General features: G+C 49.6%; 8 protein-coding genes across 8 annotated transcripts; 4 read left to right on the forward strand and 4 right to left on the reverse strand.

Annotated features, from left to right (window-relative positions):
* Window positions 1–590: 590 nt before the first annotated feature.
* FSUBG_5823 (NADPH2 dehydrogenase) lies at window positions 591–1,761 on the reverse strand (the record flags this gene model as incomplete). Its single annotated transcript, XM_036683961.1, has 2 exons — window positions 591–1,582; window positions 1,641–1,761. The coding sequence occupies 2 exons, from the start codon at window positions 1,759–1,761 to the stop codon at window positions 591–593; spliced, it is 1,113 nt and encodes a 370-aa protein (XP_036538607.1).
* Window positions 1,762–2,298: 537 nt separating this feature from the next.
* On the forward strand, window positions 2,299–4,134 carry FSUBG_5824 (major facilitator superfamily transporter; the record flags this gene model as incomplete). The annotated part of the gene is made up of 2 exons (XM_036683962.1): window positions 2,299–2,899; window positions 2,948–4,134. 2 exons carry the CDS (start codon window positions 2,299–2,301, stop codon window positions 4,132–4,134), a joined length of 1,788 nt encoding a protein of 595 aa, XP_036538608.1.
* A 937-nt stretch (window positions 4,135–5,071) lies between these two features.
* Window positions 5,072–6,125, forward strand: FSUBG_5825 (chitin deacetylase 1; the record flags this gene model as incomplete). Its single annotated transcript, XM_036683963.1, has 2 exons — window positions 5,072–5,209; window positions 5,277–6,125. 2 exons carry the CDS (start codon window positions 5,072–5,074, stop codon window positions 6,123–6,125), a joined length of 987 nt encoding a protein of 328 aa, XP_036538609.1.
* A 156-nt stretch (window positions 6,126–6,281) lies between these two features.
* Window positions 6,282–8,827, reverse strand: FSUBG_5826 (positive regulator of purine utilization; the record flags this gene model as incomplete). The annotated part of the gene is made up of 5 exons (XM_036683964.1): window positions 6,282–6,867; window positions 7,088–7,425; window positions 7,475–8,581; window positions 8,632–8,721; window positions 8,771–8,827. The coding sequence occupies 5 exons, from the start codon at window positions 8,825–8,827 to the stop codon at window positions 6,282–6,284; spliced, it is 2,178 nt and encodes a 725-aa protein (XP_036538610.1).
* Window positions 8,828–9,545: 718 nt separating this feature from the next.
* Window positions 9,546–11,567, forward strand: FSUBG_5827 (uracil permease; the record flags this gene model as incomplete). The annotated part of the gene is made up of 6 exons (XM_036683965.1): window positions 9,546–9,718; window positions 9,773–9,857; window positions 9,914–10,014; window positions 10,067–10,153; window positions 10,206–10,365; window positions 10,416–11,567. 6 exons carry the CDS (start codon window positions 9,546–9,548, stop codon window positions 11,565–11,567), a joined length of 1,758 nt encoding a protein of 585 aa, XP_036538611.1.
* Window positions 11,568–12,064: 497 nt separating this feature from the next.
* On the forward strand, window positions 12,065–13,512 carry FSUBG_5828 (amidase; the record flags this gene model as incomplete). The annotated part of the gene is made up of 3 exons (XM_036683966.1): window positions 12,065–12,320; window positions 12,378–13,276; window positions 13,342–13,512. 3 exons carry the CDS (start codon window positions 12,065–12,067, stop codon window positions 13,510–13,512), a joined length of 1,326 nt encoding a protein of 441 aa, XP_036538612.1.
* An 89-nt stretch (window positions 13,513–13,601) lies between these two features.
* FSUBG_5829 (uncharacterized protein) lies at window positions 13,602–14,840 on the reverse strand (the record flags this gene model as incomplete). The annotated part of the gene is made up of 1 exon (XM_036683967.1): window positions 13,602–14,840. The coding sequence occupies one exon, from the start codon at window positions 14,838–14,840 to the stop codon at window positions 13,602–13,604; it is 1,239 nt and encodes a 412-aa protein (XP_036538613.1).
* Window positions 14,841–15,140: 300 nt separating this feature from the next.
* Window positions 15,141–17,843, reverse strand: FSUBG_5830 (pathway-specific regulatory nit-4; the record flags this gene model as incomplete). Its single annotated transcript, XM_036683969.1, has 6 exons — window positions 15,141–16,086; window positions 16,133–16,529; window positions 16,575–16,758; window positions 16,813–17,096; window positions 17,178–17,652; window positions 17,730–17,843. 6 exons carry the CDS (start codon window positions 17,841–17,843, stop codon window positions 15,141–15,143), a joined length of 2,400 nt encoding a protein of 799 aa, XP_036538614.1.
* Window positions 17,844–18,173: the final 330 nt, after the last annotated feature.

Raw genomic sequence — 18,173 nt, forward strand, 5'->3', positions numbered from 1 at the left:
TGGGAGAAGCTCGCTATTTATACTTCTTGGCTGTTCGTGATGCAATAGCTGTAATAAGAATACAAGCTCCCTTGTGTTCGTTGAAATAGATAGTGAATAAGAAACATCTTGAATCTTTGCATTCAACGTTTGCTGTTGCGCGGTAATAGTCTATCTTCACCAACATGTTATGGCAGTTTTCATTGGCGATGCTGCACAGGACATCTGTCTGTGTAGGACAGCTTTAGTTTTTGGAGTCACGAAAGGCCACGCGATATTGTCTTAAACATAGATTCACCGTTAAACGTGGTAATACTGATACCCTGTGCCTCTCCAGAATGCGACTGTGTGCAACGCCGTGGGTCATGTTCATCACATCACAATTAGTGCATTCATCTTCGTGGCAGGGGATTCGTCACTTCTCAAACTGTTACACCAGCTATTTCCATCTCTCGAGCTCTCTGATTTGCTTAATCAGACATGCCACTTGACCAAATGTAGTGAGCAATCAGCCAAGAGTCTAGGGCCTCTCTTCAGAGAACGTAGTACATGTTGTAAGACGATTCACGAGCCTGATAATAATAGTTTACTGCCATTTTTATTAACATACATTACGCTTTTGCAACATTCTGTTTCAAAAACTCCTGACTAAAGGCGTAGTCAGTATACCCCTTCGCGATCTTGGGAGTATAAAAGTACGTCCTATCATAACCCTCCAGCCCAACACCCGTCTTCAAGCGAAACACAAGATCCGGATTCGCAACGAAGTATCTTCCAAAAGCAATCAGCACATCATACCCTTTGTACACCTCATCAACAGCAGTCTTGGCTGAATCACTCTTGAAGCCACCCGACAGGATCACAGGACTTGTGTTGTTCCACAGCTCAACAATCCACCGAACTGTCCGTTGACCACCGCAATCAGCATCATCGTTACCGCGAATTCGTGCTTCGATGAGATGTAGGTATGCTAGGCCAAGTGGTTTGAGTTGTTCGATGAGGTAGCGGAACTGAGGATCTGGGTCGTCCATGAGCATGCCTAGGAAATCGCTGTAGGGACTGAGACGCATTCCAATCTTGTCTGCTCCGACGGCTGCGATAACTGCTTTTGTGACTTCGATATGAAATCTAGCGCGGTTCTCGATACTTCCTCCCCAGCGATCCGTGCGCTTGTTGCATGTATCCTGCAAGAACTGATCAGGTAGATACCCATTCGCACCATGGATCTCGACGCCGTCAAAACCCGCTGCAATAGCATTTCTCGCAGCAGAGACATAGTCCGCCATAGTAGTCTGGATATCGTCCTCTGTCATTTCTTGCGGAGTCGCCATTGATGGATCAGCCGGAACAGCACTACTGGAAAGAAGAGGGTAACCCTTCCTCTGAAGAACTTCAGGGTTGCCGGCTCGTCCTTGATGCCAAAGCTGACAAAAAACTTTACAGCCTTTCGCGTGAATTGCATCGGTTATACTCCGCCATGCTGTGACTTGAGCGTCGGACCAGATTCCAGGTGCGTTGTTGGAACCAGCTGTGCTTTCGGATATAAAGGTTGCTTCGCTGATGATGAGAGTACCAGGTGTTGATGCGCGTTGTTCGTAGTATTCTACGAACTCCAGTTAGCCTCATTTTTCATTCTCCAATGACCCGTTTCATTAATGAACCTTTTGTCATGGAAGTTGGGCAATGATCATCGTCGCAGCGGTATCTCGTCAAAGGCGCCATAACAACCCTGTGCTCCAGTGAAGTTGACCCAACGGCCAATGGCTTAAAGAGTCGTGACATGATGTCTCTGTCCACAAGAATCTGTTATCAATACCATCAGTTTTCGAACCAAGTATCGCAATATTCACCACATCGAAAAGATATTGATCAAAACGCCCTGCAATAAATATGCATCCCCAATACCCATCCATCCCCACCAGGAACTGCTCGGTGGGCAAATAACCCACCAAGATCCACCCTTATCGCCATCACCTGGAAAACTTATCCAGACGTCGGAACAGAAGATGCCGACAGAGAAACAAGCCTACACCAGCCGTTTTATTCCCGACAGGGACACTCTTGGCCGATGGGGACCTTTGCGAATGCGCTCGTGTCTCGTCGAATGAAGACAAGGTGGGGGATTCGGGAATAAGGGTTCCTGACGGAAAATATGTGAGCTGAAGAATTTGATGATGACATTGCAAAATTGATCATCGCTTCTTGCTTGCGTGGAGGTAGCTGCGCGTCCAAAATACAAGGACGTTGGCGAAGCTGGACTTCTTCTTGCTCTCTCTTGTACTCCCTCTGTCTTGTCGCACTTCCCAAGTGATCGTCAACATGAATCCCGATTCCAAGAATTTCAACACATCACAAGCATGCTCCGACCAGATCACGAAGAACGAGTCACCATGTCAGGTCCCCAACGATGAGAAAATACAAATCGCCAACCTCGACAGCAGCTCCAGCACACAAATAGCAGAGCAGAACAGCACAGACCAAAGCGACGCCGAAAGCATAGGCGGCCAACGCAACAGCGACCTCCCCCAAAAACGCCTCCTCATTTCTATAACCGCCCTATCAGTATGCCTCTTCGTATCGTTCCTCGACCAAACGAGCGTGTCAACGGCTACGCCCTCCGTAGCTGGCGAGCTCAAAACAGGAACTTCGACATCATGGATCGGAACTTCGTTTTTGATAGCGTCTACGGCATTTCAGCTTATCAACGGTCGCCTTTCGGATATTTTCGGGCGCAAGAATATGCTGTTGCTGTGCTTGTTTCTTATGGGCGTTGGAGATCTTGCGTGCGGTTTTGCACAGACGCCGGTGCAGTTGTATGTCTTTCGGTCGATTGCTGGTGTTGGTGGTGGGGGGATTAATAGCTTGGTCATGATTATCGTGAGTGATATCACATCACTGCAAAATCGTGGATATTATCAAGGTAAGTAAGCCATGCGTTGATTTCACTCTCGATATTGACAACAACCAGGAATGTTAGGAGCCATTATCGCGCTTGCCAACGGCATTGGACCTTTCTTAGGCGGTGCCATCGTTCAGTCTGCGACTTGGCGATGGGTCTTCTGGATGATACCCATCATCACTCTACCTACTACAGCAATTATTTGGTTCTACCTCCCTCTCAAGCATCGATCTGGAGAGTACATGGAGAAGATAAAAAAGATCGACTACGGAGGCATAGTTCTCAACATCGCATCAACGCTACTACTTCTGATCCCTATATCCGGAGGAGGCGTCACATATGCCTGGACATCAGCATTCTTCATCGCCACCGTCATCATCAGTATCTTTCTAGCAGTCCTCTTTGTTCTGTTTGAATGGAAGTTGGCAAAACTACCGATCATGCCTCTGCGACTCTACCGCGCGCCTCATTGCTGGGCGCTGTACCTGCAGTCTTTCTTGACGGGTCTGGCTTACTTCGGCAACTTCTTCTATCTACCGCTTTACTTCCAATCGGTACTCGGATATGACGCGCTGGTTGCTGGTGCTCTTATCTTAGCGGTAGTCATTCCAACGTCGCTCACTTCCATCCTGTCGGGGCAGTACATGAGTCGCGTGGGAAGTTATATGCACTGCATCCTAGCTGGTTTCGCTCTGTGGACGCTTGGGAATGGGCTCACGCTTATTTTCAATCGGGAAACGAAGCTAGGGCCGCTGATTGGCATTCTCATCGTCGAGGGTGCGGGTATCGGGTTCACATTGCAGCCTACGCTTGTTGGGATGTACGCAAACGGCCGCAGCGAGGACAGAGCAGTTACAACTGGTTTACGAAACTTTATCCGCACAATTGGCGGCGCATTTGGAGTGGTCATCTCAGGCGTCATTCTATCAAACACGCTAAACAAAGAGCTCGGTGGGAGAGGTATCGTGTCCAATGACACAATCGCTCAATTGACGTCGTCAACATATTCGCTGAGCAGCATGGGCTTGTCGCAGGAGGACCAGGATATTATTCTAGATGCATACATGAAGGGCCTGTACTACACGTTTGTCTTCTTTACGGTATGCTCGGGATTGAGTCTGGTTTTGACGTTCTGGGTTGGAAACACGAGCCTCAAATCGCCTGCGAAGAGTGAGGACGCGTCAGGGTCGACAGATCGAGAGATGACGGAGGAAGAGACACGTGGGCAGGTCGACCTCGAAAAGGCACAACGATAGAGATACACCTTTTTTGAGTTATTACAAGGAATAAAGGTTTTTGTCGATTATTCTTAACTAATGACCACAAGGAATTATTGATAACGCAGTGAAAAGAGTTAATTGGGGGCTGTCTGTTCATCGATGAGAAGCGAAACTTGGCGGGGACAAGTCAGATTATGATAACGAGCTATTGATGATACTTTAAGTGAGACGTAAAATGCACTGACTTTCAAGTCGTTCTGTTAATGGAGCAACTCTAGAACCCCTGCTAGATGGGGTACTTGAGCACTGGTGCTTTTGTAACCATGAACAAAGTACCGATTTTGGAAGGTCGATTTGACACGCTGTCAGCAAAAACCACAAGGTGTTCGGCCTAGATTCCAGCAACAAATTGTCATAAGGACCAAGATACCTACATTTCTCTTGCGCAAGTAATAAAGCTTCTGTAAACAGTAGTAAAAAGTAGCTATAGCCTAATAGGAAAGCCAAATTGCCCAATTACTCCGTATCACGACTGGAGTTTGATGTTTATCCCATTCATTCAGTGTTCTGTTACTCTTACCCTACACATCCTGACAGGGGATATTCCTATCCCAATCCGGTATAGCCTTATCGCAAAGCGTTGAGTGATAAGCGGGAATACCTACATGGGGTCAACCAAGAGCTTATCCCCCCAGCATGATGCAACGTCTGTTATCTTCCCCGCGTTCCTTATCACAGACACGACTCATGACTCCGCGCTAGGGACGTTTTCCTGACCCGGTCGGATATAGGAAGGTCGAAAGAGAGGTCGGCCCAAAATTCGCCGAAGGGTTCGCCATAAGTTGGCCGGCATTGAGATAAGGCATTGATAACTACAGCTTGCTTATAGCCCCGCCATCAGTCCATTGCTCAACAATTGTCTAACTGTGTTGATCCAAAAGTTTCATTCTCAGAATCTGTGTTATTGCCTATCATGCCTACAACTTTCACCTCGCATCCCGATTACGGCTATGACCGCGACTTCAAAGGGTATGGAGAAAAGGGTCTGGTTGGGTTGAAGTGGCCCAACAACGCCAAGATCGCTGTATCATTCGTCATCAATTACGAAGAGGTAAATACAATTGCATAGAAATAACCCGATACACTTATGTATTTACTGCTAACACTCGTGACATTAGGGTGGTGAGCGTTGTGTTCAAAGTGGTGATGGAGTTTCAGAGACAAACCTCCGTGAACACCCTACAACACCACGAATGAATGAGCGCGACCTCAACGGCGAATCAGAGTACGAGTATGGCTCTCGCGTTGGTTTCTGGCGATTGTTCAAGCTCTTCAACCAGCACAAAATGAAGTTTACTCTTTACGCTGTTGCACAAGCTGTTGAGCAGCAGCCCGAAGTAGCTACTCGCTGCGTTGAGGAAGGTCATGATGTAGCTTCTCACGCTTACCGCTGGGTAGATCATCATGACTGGTCTATCGAGAAGGAGAAGGAGTACATCAAGAAGGGAATAACCAGTCTGAAGAGCCTGACGGGATATGCACCTAAGGGATGGTACTACGGCCGTCCTTCACCGCACAGCCGTACTCTGATTCCTCAAGTTTACGAGGAGATGGGTGAAGAGCTAATCTGGGCAAGCGATACATACGCTGACGACGTACCATACTGGATCGATCTCCCCACCGAACGAGAAAAGCCCAACCCCAAGGGCTGTCTGATGGTTCCGTACAGCTACGACTGCAACGATTTCAAGTTTCACGTCATCACTGGCTTTCGCGACTCTACCAGCTTTTACACCCATCTCAAAAATGCGTTCGATGTGCTGTATGAAGAGGGAGAGGCGGGCGAGCCGAAGATGATGACTATTGGATTGCATTGCCGCATTATTGGAAGGCCGGGACGGTTTAAGGCTTTGAAGGATTTTGTGGAGTATATTGCGCAGAAGGAGGGCGTTTGGGTTGCGACGAGGACGGAGATTGCTGAGGCTTTCAGGGAGCAGTTTCCTTACAAGAAGGGCCAGTTGGCTTAATAGCATAGGTGAATAGAAGACTCAGTAATCAGTTTGGCTCTAACAACTTACTTTGTCCTGAATACCGAAGAGAAGCTCATAGTTTAAACGCGACAAAAATAATGCGTATAGTACATATTTTATAGTTCTTTGATGATTTAGATAATGCAGGACCATTCATTGTCCGCTAAAGTCCCAACCTCTGCTCAAGTCCAAGTCTCCCTGTGACAAGTTCCAAACATCTTTACAGCCCTTGACCGCGCCAGAAAACACATTTGAAGTGGACAGGTCTGAAGTGCTAGGATCTTCACCTAGCATCTCGTTCCACATGTGCCAGCCATGCCAACCCCCAGGTGCTTCCTCATCAACTTCCATAAATGCTTCCTTGACCGCATCGGAGACAAGATCACGCATCGTGATATCGTCCGGCTCGTTGCTGCTTTGTAAGTTGGAGTGAGGTTGGTGGGATGATAACCCTGGGCTTGCGCTGAAGCTTGGACGATCGAACTTGGTCTGCAAAGGGGGAGTTTGATGTGCACCCATTCCTGTATCGCCAGACAGTCCACCAGGGCTCATAAGCGTCTTCAAAAGACTCCCTGAAAGTGCGTCGAAGATATCACGATATTTCACGGCTCCTGCCCATTTCTCGCCAAATACAGTGAGACTTTGAGAACATGCTTGGGTAGCTTCGACGACGTGATAGCTGAAAAGGCTCTTGTCCTTCCATATACAGTACATGAGAGTAAGTCCTGCGACAAAGCAGCTGTGCAGTGAGATCATGGTATATGTAAGAGTTCTTTGTTGGTTAAGTCGCTTATATGCTATGCAGACGCATGCAGAAGATCGCGCCGTTGTGATGAACCGAGGATCGGTCGTGGCTAGGGATGGAAGCAACACTGTGAAGAGGGCCAAAACAGCCTTATGATATTGGCTACTGTTATTAGTCTTGCTCTCCAAAAATTGCTCGAAAGGAGGTTCCTTACAGACTGTAAAAGTCACCAGCATCTTGGTTGGTGCTCTCGGGATCGTACAGCCAGGTGATCTTGCCATTGTCTTTCGGCGACTGAGGCGCTGTCTGAATCCATCTGTCGAGATCCGCACGTATAGACGCCATCTTCTGATCCAGTTTGACGCGTTCTTCCACCGGCCCGGAGAATATATCTTTATCCACTCTGAACACGGTGCGGTGAATGCGCGACTGGATCTTCTCGAGCTTGATGATGTGGATAAAGGGTTCGATGTTGCACCACTCCACTGCATGATCATCGCCTGGAGAAGATGCATGAGTCAAGTCCCAATATTCTCGTCCCGGGTTTGGCATCTAATCTCAGTCAAACATGCTAATCTCGAGGCAGGTGAGGGTGACTTACCGAAACATTGATGTCTCTATCAGATATCGCGAACGCCCTCCCAAGCACTACACTTGTACCTCGATCGAGACAATAGCACGACCAGAAAGCCCTTCGACGAATCTCAAGGTCTCTCGCTATATCTGCACTAGGCGGTGGTCCTTGACGCTCACGATGCAAGCCAAGCTCAATACATAGCGAAACCGCATAGCGAACTTGACTCCAAGCACCAGCTCCATACGGCGACCTCTGGCCATGAACAGCAAGTAACAAGAGGAACTGAACGGTAGCCAGGTTATGCTGCTCCAGGATGTAATCCATTGGTTCAATCGCTGCTAGGAGGTGTTTCTCAGGATCGACTTGTGAGGGCTTCCGTGTGAGTTGTTCAAACCTCGCAGCGATGGCGTAGATGAGATGCATGATACTTCTTTGGGTAATGGATAGAGCGCCCTGCTGATACTGCAGTTCGAAAAGCTCGGTGTACTTTTTCCGATCAAGGATGGGCCATCGGGTGTGCATTCGATCGAAGAATACGTCAAAGAGATGACGAGCTTCATCTGGGAAGGGAAAGCCATGGGTTGGCTCGTCGGGGTGGAGATGAAGGGCTGGGGCTAGACTTTCGAGGTATGGGTCGACAGAAGGGTTCGGCTGTCTTGGGAAATTGCTCGGACGCGTGATGCTATTTCGAGAGTTATGAAAGATGGATCGCTGTATCATTCGAGCAATGGCAGCGCCGGAACTTGAACCCAGGTATGATGGATCTGGAGTCGCTTCAGCTGTACCGGAGGCGCAGAGTGAGAGGTACGCAACACCATCGATGATGGAATTACGCTCATAGCCATCGAGATCTTCAGACACAGAACCGCGATGTGATGATGAAGACTCAGGATAAGCCTGTGTGTTGACAGCATCGTTGTCTTGACCATCAACAACAGAAGACGGCGCGAGGGTCTCAAAGTGATCTTGCGCATGATCTGGTAATCGAGCCTCAAGAAATGCAATGCGCTCTTCCAGGGCATTGATGTATAGCGTCTTCCCGCCGGGGTATTGTGGCCGGATTGTTCTCTCGTAGATACATGGAGTACCGACTCTTTCGCAGGACTTACACGTTGGATGCGAGCCATCGCACTAGGTCCTCTTGTGAGTACAACTGCCCAGGGTGTGTAAGGCTGACTTACCCGCTGTTTACGTCTCTTGCATCGTTTGCAGGCCAGTGCTACGCGGCCCTTGCGGCCTGCAGCTGTATCGGATTGTCTTCCAATGGACCCCTAGCAAGTATCAGTGACGTCGATCCTGATGACAACAAGGGTTACATACAAGACCATCAAGGCGCATCGAGAACCGGTCTTCAGTGGCAGTTCCGTTGTTGTCCATAGTTCTCATGTCAACGTTTGTTCTGTATTATGATACGTCAACACCTATTCTCAGTCCCCCAAAAGATGATTGGTTTCTCATATGGCATATTGCAGAACAATGTGGGCGGCCCTAGGAGCTATTACTCGTGAACCAGCCACTCGGTAGCTCTCAATCGCGGTGACCGCAAGGCAATGGCATTGACTCACATGCTAAACATACAACTCACTCATATAATTTTTCGGTTCAATGAAGCCGATCGCAAGAAAAATTAACAAAATTCAGATAAGACCCAAGAAAAAGAGAATATTTCCCCAGACCCCGGAATCAGCACACGTTGTGTCCAGTGGATCCGTTATCTTCGGGCAACCTTATCTATGCCCAGACCAAACTAGCCCCCTGTAGCGTTACATAGTGAACATGACCATTGATAGAGCCATATTATTGAGCATGATTGGCTTCATTTCATATCAGACTCTCCAATGGAACTGTCTAACCCCGCCTTTTATCACTGTGCTATATCCGGTGCGACTCAGGCACGACGCCACTGGAACTGGAACGTCGGGAGAAAAGTACCCGATGGAGTACTGATAGACGCTACGACTCTAGCTAAGGCTTGGGAAAGTAGATTGGAGATCATGATGTACGGTTGGATATTAGATATGAATGAACAAGATCCCGTTTTTGGACAGGATTGAAGTGGCATTGATCAACAGCTTACGAACAAAGCATTGAAGTCATGGTTAACGTTCCCTCTAGAAGTGAGCTCACAGCTCCGTTCCGATCGAAGGAGGCTTTTGCCAATTTTGTCAAGACGTCTGAAACGGCAGATGGTCAGATGAGAGTTGGTAATGAGCGATGGTCTAATAAAGATCTTGAACCTACGCCACCAGAGCATCGAAACTGGACATGGTAAGTAGATCGTCCGCCGAAGAGAGTATTTTTTTGGTGTACTGATTGATATAGGTATAATTTGCCGCTGTACTGGTTCTCCAACCAGTTTAGTCTTACGGGATGGAACACTGGTTCATCGCTCATTGCTGTTGGATTGGTAAGTCTCACTCGTCTTTGACGCCTTGATCCGCAGGGAGCTGACTTGGGAAACAGACCTGGCAGCAATCGTTCGTCTCGTGTGTTCTAGGCGCGTTGCTCGCATCGCTGGTCGTCATTTGCATGGCTAGGCCCGGTGTCCAATATCATATTGGTTTGTAAGTTCCCCCTTACACCTCAGGTTCGAAGCATTATCTCACATTTTAACAGCCCAGTACTTGCCCGTTCTAGCATGGGCATGTACGGCGCATACTTCTTCATCTTCATCCGAGCCATTGTTTGCATCGTATGGTACGGGTACGTACCCCCCTTCCCCAACACATCATCATCAAGACTAACAAAAACACAGCATCCAGACCTTCTACGGCGGATCGATCCTCTCAGTAATGCTCCGCTGCATCTTCGGCAGCTCCTGGCAAAACTTCACCAACACCCTCAGCGAAAGCGCCGACATCTCATCAAAAGTGCTTCTGGCTTTCTTCCTCGTTTGGATAATGCAGTTCCCATTCGTTAGTATCACTACGGCCCCTTCGCTAATGACCACTGCTAATTTTTGCAGATGTGGGTTCATCCACGAAACATCCACTACGTCTTCACAGTAAAAGGTTTCACCATGCCAATCGCTGCATTCGCCATCTTCGGATGGTGCATGGCCAACGGCGGTGGTCTGAACGGCATGAACATGGCGTCCAAAGAAGCTGAGGCAGCTGCGTCTACGACTCCTCTTGGATGGAGTATCATGTCTGGTATCAACGTCATTATGGGTGGATTATCGCCCATGTTGGTGAATCAGCCTGATCTAGCGCGATATTGCCAAAAGACTCGTGATGCAGGCCCTCTTCAGGGCGTTAGTGTCTTTGTGTCCTCTGTCATTGTCTTCTTCCTCGGTCTTGCGTCGACGGCGTCTATGCAGACTGTTTATGGAGAGGCGTACTGGAATATTTGGGACTTACTTGACTCTATTCTCGACCATCATTGGAATGCGGGCGCTCGGGCGGGAATCTTCTTCCTGGCTCTGGCTTTCCTGTTGGGTGTCTTTGCGACCAACTTTGGCGCCAACTCGATTCCTTTCGGGTCTGATATGACGGGTCTCTTCCCAAGATGGCTCACTATCCGAAGGGGGCAGATTGTCTGTGCTATCCTGGGAATTTGTGTTGTACCATGGAAACTTATGGCCAATGCGCAAGCTTTCTTGTCGTTCCTTGGTAGCTACAACATCTTCATGGCGCCTTTGTGCGCTGTCATCATAGTCGATTACTTCTACGTCCGAAAAGGCAATATCCACGTCCCGTCATGCTACGACGGAAGCAAGCATGGCCTCTACCATTTCTGGTCCGGGGTCAATTGGGTTGGATGTCTTGCATGGATTGGAGGAACTACCATGGGCTTGCCTGGTCTTGTTGGACAGTATCAGCCCCATCTTCTTTCTGATGCTTCACGCTACATGTACATGATGGGCTGGCTTCTTACGTTCGTCACTGCTGGAGTTGTCTACACTATCGGCGTCCAGTTTGTCAACATTCGTGTTTTCCCTGCTAGTCGCGCAACGGCTAAGACCTGGGAGTGGCTGGCTAAGGATGGTAGAGAAGGCTTTTACGAGGATGAGAGGGAGGGACAGGTCATCTATGCTCAAGAATCATCTTCTGCGGATAAGACTGTCGGGGGGGGGGGGGAATGCAAAGGCGTCGCTGTAAGCAATGGAAGGACATAAATTGCAAATTTTGGATATAACCACATGGCTTCGTTACCAGTACCTGATAGTTAGTATTAATGATGGTTCTCACACTCTTCTGAGCAGCCTGAGCTTGTTCCTGATGCCGAGTTGACCTTGTCAACCATGTCTGAGGCCCTTACAAAGAGAAGGACGTTTAAAACTTGCGCTGTGTTCCAAATCGGCCTCTGTGTTAGCCATGAAGCTTCGTCAAGGGGTCTCGTTCAACCAAAGTTCCTGTCCCGTCAAGCTTATCTCCGTCGGCCAAGTTCGCTCGCCGGACCCACCTCTCCGCATCGGATGCAAACATACCGAACGATGATAAGCTGATAAGGTCAGTAAGCCGATCGGAGGCCGGTACCGGGAATAATTACCCGTCAGGCTTCTGAGGCATTATGTCATCCTTCATAAGAGCAGCAGCTTCAGTAATCCCGTGAGATCATCTTCAGTTGTCCAAATTATCTTGCATCGTATAGAGTTGCTAGACAATTATCGCCATGCTGGTCCAACCGTATCAACTCTCGGCAACTGACGTGGCCGTCAAGATCCGAGATGGCCAGCTTACGGTTGAGGAGTATGCACAGTCGCTCCTGGCACGCATCAAAGAGCGAGATCCTATTGTGAAGGCATGGGCTTACATCAATCCCGATCAAGTGCTTGAACAAGCTCGAAAGTTGGATGCTGTCCCCAAAGAAGAAAGAGGACATTTGCATGGTGTTGCGATTGCCGTCAAGGATGTCATCTACACGAAGGGTAAGCCAACCAGAGAAGACAAGGCAGAATATTGATCAGCTAACGGTAGAATGTCAGATATGCCAACGCAGTTCAACTCACCCATCTACAAAGACGATGCCCCCCAAGTCGACGCAGCCAGCATCATCATTCTCCGAAAAGCCGGTGCGCTCATCTTAGGCAAGACGACCACTACTGAATTCGCAGCCACCACCCAAGGACCTCAAACAACAAACCCTCACGACAGTTCCCGTACACCTGGAGGCTCATCATCAGGATCTGGAGCAGTAGTAGCAGACTTCCAAGCTCCAATCAGTCTTGGGACACAGACTGGAGGAAGCACCATCCGCCCAGCATCTTTCAACGGTATCTATGGATTCAAGCCGACATGGAACTCAATCTCAAGGGAAGGGCAGAAAGTCTTCTCGTTGATTCTTGATACACTAGGCATTTACGCGAGGAGCGTGGAGGATCTGAACTTACTCGCTGATGTATTCGCATTGGAAGATGATGTGTCGCCCAACCAAGAGTATTCCATGGAAAACGGGAGATTCGCTGTTTGCAAAACAATGGTTTGGGCGCAAGCAGGTCCTGGCCTAGTCAAAGCAATGGACAAAGCAGTTGAACTCCTCCGCTCAAGCGGCGCCACGGTTGACGAGATTGACTTTCCTGAATATCTCCAAGATCTACCAAAATGGCACTCCGTCGTCCTCAACACGGATGGAAGAACTGCTTTCTTACCAGAGTATAGGGTTGATAAGACCCAAATTGCAGATCAGCTGGTTGGACATGTTGAGAACCGTCTCAAGATCTCTAGAGCTGTACAGGTTAAGGCATTTGATGATATTGCAGCGGCGAGACCGGTTGTCGATGATATGTTGGGTAAGTATGATGCTGTGTTGGTACCGAGTGTACCGGATGAAGCGCCGAAGGGTATCGAAGCAACTGGAAGTGCTGCGTTCAATTTGATATGGACAGTAAGTGACTGGTACCTATGGGAGTCGCTGGGATATGGGAATCACAACTAACTCTGCTTTTCTAGGCACTGCATACTCCAGTCATCAACATTCCCGGATTCGCTGGTGAAAACGGAATGCCGATCGGTTTGTCTCTCGTTGCACCTAGGTATCACGACAGAAAGCTTCTGGTAGTGAGTCAAGCCGTAGGAAAGCTCTTTGAGGCATCAGGAGGATGGAAGTCACAGATAGCTTAGACTCAGGATAAACAATTCATCGTTCAAATCGTGACTCAATTGACGTGATATCATACATGCTCTAAACAAACGCCGTGACTATTTACACCTTACAAGTAATAGCAAACCCTTCCTTCAAAAAGCCGTCTCGCCGTTCGCGAAACAGCACAGCTCTCAATCCCATCCTCCCCATTCTTCTTGACAAGAACAGGAATCGTTCCTTTACTATGCTCAATAATAACATGTCTTGTATTGACAGTATCCTTCTTCTCACCCTGCATATCAGGCGATGGTGTACGCTCTGGTGTTGGAGGTCCGTCGGTAATAGGTGTAGCTGATAGATCTGCTGCGATAGTACCCTGAATACTAACTGCAGAACCTAGACAGACTGCACCAGTGAGTTGGAGTGTTGGATGGGGAAGACCCATGGAGTAGGACTGCACGTAGATATCGGGAGTCTTGTTGTTGGCGCGATGCGTGGGTGAAGAGAGGAGTGCGATCTTGGGCGTACCGCGGGTCAGACCAGCGACTTTTGTGCTTGTTGCCAAACCCATGTCTACAGCGCCTTGACACCGAATTGCTTCAACGAGAGCGTGCTGTGTCTCTGGTGCAGCGTTGGTGCCGAGGATAGTTGTGAAGTCTGCGGCGCTGATCATGACGAACGGGTTCGCAGCGTCGATGAGAGTGGCGCGGATCTGAAAGGGCGCCATCTCAGGTAATAATGATGAAGGGTCGACGTGGAGCCACTGCTGCTTCTGACCAGAGGGGAACAGACTTCCCGCCATGCTACCGGCGGGATCGACGAACGAGCACTTGACTTCACTGCCGGGAGATTTAACACCAGGAATGATAAAGTCGCCATCCTCCTTGAAGTCGCCGTTACGGTCCAGCTCAACAGTCTCGACGATAATTCTACTCGTGTTGGTGTTGAAGATCCGAACATCAATTTCCGTCTGTCCCGGCTTCGGCGTGACAAGCCTCTCCTGAACAGCGAAAGGTCCAACGCCCGAACTCATATTTCCACAGTTTCCCGAGAAATCCACTGATTCTTTGCCAACAGCGACTTGCACAAACGTAAAATCAACATCGGCATCTTCACGGTTCGACAATGAAATCACAGCGACCTTTGACGTAGTAGATGAACCGCCGCCGACGCCGTCGACCTGCTTAGCATCGTTGTTTCGCGAACCCAGTGCTGAGATGAGATGTGGACCCCATTCTGATTCCTTCTCGGGGAGGTCTTTCCGGTGGATGAAGAGGCCCTTTGATGTTCCGGCGCGCATTAGCACGCAGGACAGGGCGTGGCGGGTAGGGTAGTGCTCCTGGGGAGTTTCGATCTCGATAGCCATTGTGAAGTGAGGATTGATTGCAAATTACGTGATCGAGACTGGGAGGGTAAACGAAACGAAATGGCAAGAGTTAAATAACTCGTGGTATCGTAATGGAAATGCCATTTTTGCTCGTAATGTAATTGAGCTCGGCATTGGCGATGCCGGGGAATAACACTCCGAGTGATTCTAGCAGGGAAGAAAAACTGGAGATGCCGTGGGAGACGAGTTCTTGGCTTCCCGTCTGCCCCATGAAAGTGTTCCCGTCTCATAAAAAATGTCCCGCGGGAACGAAAAATGGAGCGGCAAGAGTGGCGACTCTCATCTCCCCGTGAATTGAAACTCACCCGTACTCGACCCATTAAACCCAAAGATCGGATCCTCCAAAAACGCTGCATCTTGATTCGCCGGCCAGAAACTCGTCTGCTGCCATGAATTCCCACCCTCAATGTCCCCAGCCCCAGGCACGGGAGCAGCAGCAAAACTGCTCAAACCTCCCGCGGGAAACCCCTGGGGGAAGTAAACAGGCTGTTGACCTGTCGATGTGTGGAGATAGTGCTCCCCGTCGACCTGAGGTATTTTCTGGGGGTATTGGCCGTACATGGTTGGCTCGCTGCCCCCGGCGTTGAAGTCGCCCTCGCGCAGGAAGCTCTGTATGATGCCATCGATGTTGATCCAGTCTGATCCCGGTGACGGCACCGCGCTACCGCTCAGTTCGACTGGATGCATTTCCTGATTCGGCGATGTTTCCGTCTGTGCGCTCCCTGTATTCTCCAACCCTTCATACCCAATTTGCGCTTGTACCCGCTGCTGCTGCTGTTGTTGCTGAGGCTGTTGATCACGCGACTTGGCCGCCGGTTCAGCCTCGAGCGCGTCATCGGGTAAATCATCAACCACAACGCCGTACTTGCTCATGAGCCTATGGATAATAACAGCGGCTTTTTGCACTGCGGAATTAGTCTCTTGGTTTTCTTTGAACACGGCGAGACATGTCATGAGGTTGACGTAGGCAGCTGAGCCTTTGCCGTTTTTGGCGGCGATGCGGCAGTGGATTGTCGCGGCGACGTAGGTTGCGTAGGAGATTAGGTATGGAGCGCGACGGACGGAGAATGCGCGATGGTAGGCGCGTAGAAGACTGCAGATGCTGGAGGCGGCGGCTGAGCATTTAATTACTGAGTCGACGGATATGGAACGGAAAGTGTTGTAGAGATGGCCGTCTGCGACGAAGGGGCGGTGCAGAAGAATGACGAGGACGTGGTACATGGCGCTGAGATGTTAGCTTTGAACGAACCGTAATTGTTAAAGAAACTCACTGAAGACTGAGAACGTGAGGTGGAGGAACTGTAGCATCAGGTGCATTCGCCACCTCAGGCTTGAGATGATCCGGGAGAGCGGTATGCCAATCACGTAACTTCTTCTGCAGCTTATCCAACACTTTCGACAGCTCCGCAGGACTCTGATCTGTTGTTCGGACGGTGTATATTGTGCTCATGACATCGCTCATGACGATAGACAACTTGCAGAGCGCAGTGAATGTCGAGATGCTGTAAGCAGGTGAACCAGCGTAGTTGTTCTTTGACGTCGAGTACGCAAAAGGTTGCCAGAATTCAAGCTCAGAGTATGTATCGATGAACTTTATCGGAACCATGGCGTCGTTCTCCTTGAGAGTGACGGGCCGGCCTTGATACAGACTCTGAATCTTATCGACCACTGTGTCTGTTAGTATTTGTTGATAGCCATATGAGACGTACATACCGAAAGCTCCCCAGAAAACACGCCGTCGTATCTCAAGATCCTCATCAGAGAACTGATGCGAATTCGTCAAGTCAACATGAAGTCCCAAATCAATGAGCATACGAAACGCCAGCCCAGCATACAACCACGCCGCACTCCTCTCATCACCCAGCGCAAACAGCGAATTCGTCATGACAAGCAGCGCCTGAATCGTCGTGATGTCACTCCTGTCCAACGACCCTCCCACCAACTCCCTTACCCTCTCACGATACCGCCATCCCGCAGTCCGAACATCGTTAACGTCCTTTCGAACTTCAAGTCTTGGACTGAACTTTGAGGAGCCAAAGTATATAGCGTTGAGAAGCAGCTTGGAGAAGTACGGCCCGCCGCATGCCATGTCCCGCATGAAGGCGGGACGGTACGTGATGAGGAATGAGTGGTGTTGACGGTTCCAGTGTAGTGAGAGGAGATGCATCCCCAGGTCGGGATCGACGCCGTCAAAGTCAAGCTGCCCCTTAGCGAAATGGATCTCCTCCAGTTGCCCTATCTCACACAAGCACATATTAGTTTCACACCGCTTGACAAAAACTACAAAGATAAGTATAAAGTAAAGTGAGTACCCACGCTGCTTAGCTGCCTCAGCGATAAGACCACGCTCTACCCAATGATCCGGCATCCGCGGCTGCACCTCCTGCTCAACAGGTCTCTCCTGCGCATTATCCTCAAACAAGGCGCTCGTGCGTCCATGGTACGTTGATTCACCGTTCGCAAGGACAACGACTCTCGCGACGCCTGAATCCATGGGCCGCGGTGAAGGATCCCACGATTGATGGCGAGGTTGTGCCGCTGCTGCTCCATCGCGTGTTGTTGCTACTGCCTGCTGACTACTACTCGCTGCTTCACTGCTATCGCCATTTGACGAGGCTGCGGGGGCGCTGGTCTGACGAGCGGGTGATTCCGTGCGTGCTTTGACGCTACGGGTCTTTGTGCGCTGATGGCGCTGTCGGCCTGCTGCTTTGGTGACATCGGGGACGGGCTCGTAGACGCAGTCCTTCTCGTATGTCTGACAGTTGATACACTTTGGCTTCTGACCGTTACACTTGATCTAGGGTGCTGCTGTATTAGTCCCGCGGGAACTTTGACTCACTCACTCACTCACTCGCCTACCGTACGTACGTGAGGGGAACTGGGGTAAGGGAGGGGTAGGAGTCTCACTTTTCTCTTGCGGCAGAATGTGCATGCTTCTGTGGCACGCCTGCGGACGCGGGTAGGCGTGGGCTCTGCGGGCATTGTTTACCTCTGTGCGTTGGCCTTTGGCGTGGGAAGGGAAAAAAGGGAAGAATTGTGAAGGGACGGGAAGAGACGGGAAGAAAGCTGAGCTGATCAATTCCACCCGGATCCACTGTTGATCCGCGGGTCGTAGGCCCCAAAGGGCAAAGCGTTGAATTATCTCCGTTTTCTTGCCTTGACTTTTCAGTTACGTTTTACCCGTGAGCCTCATCCCGTGGCTGTGTGTTCGGTCAGGTCTGCTATTATTAAACTGCGACTATCCTTTAAATGTTAATAGATGCTGTTTATTTGTTGGTTCGCTATTTATTTACTTCTCCCCGTTTGTCATCA

Source organism: Fusarium subglutinans, assembly GCF_013396075.1.
Source record: "Fusarium subglutinans strain NRRL 66333 chromosome Unknown NRRL66333_c0000059, whole genome shotgun sequence".
Classification (NCBI taxonomy): domain Eukaryota; kingdom Fungi; phylum Ascomycota; class Sordariomycetes; order Hypocreales; family Nectriaceae; genus Fusarium; species Fusarium subglutinans.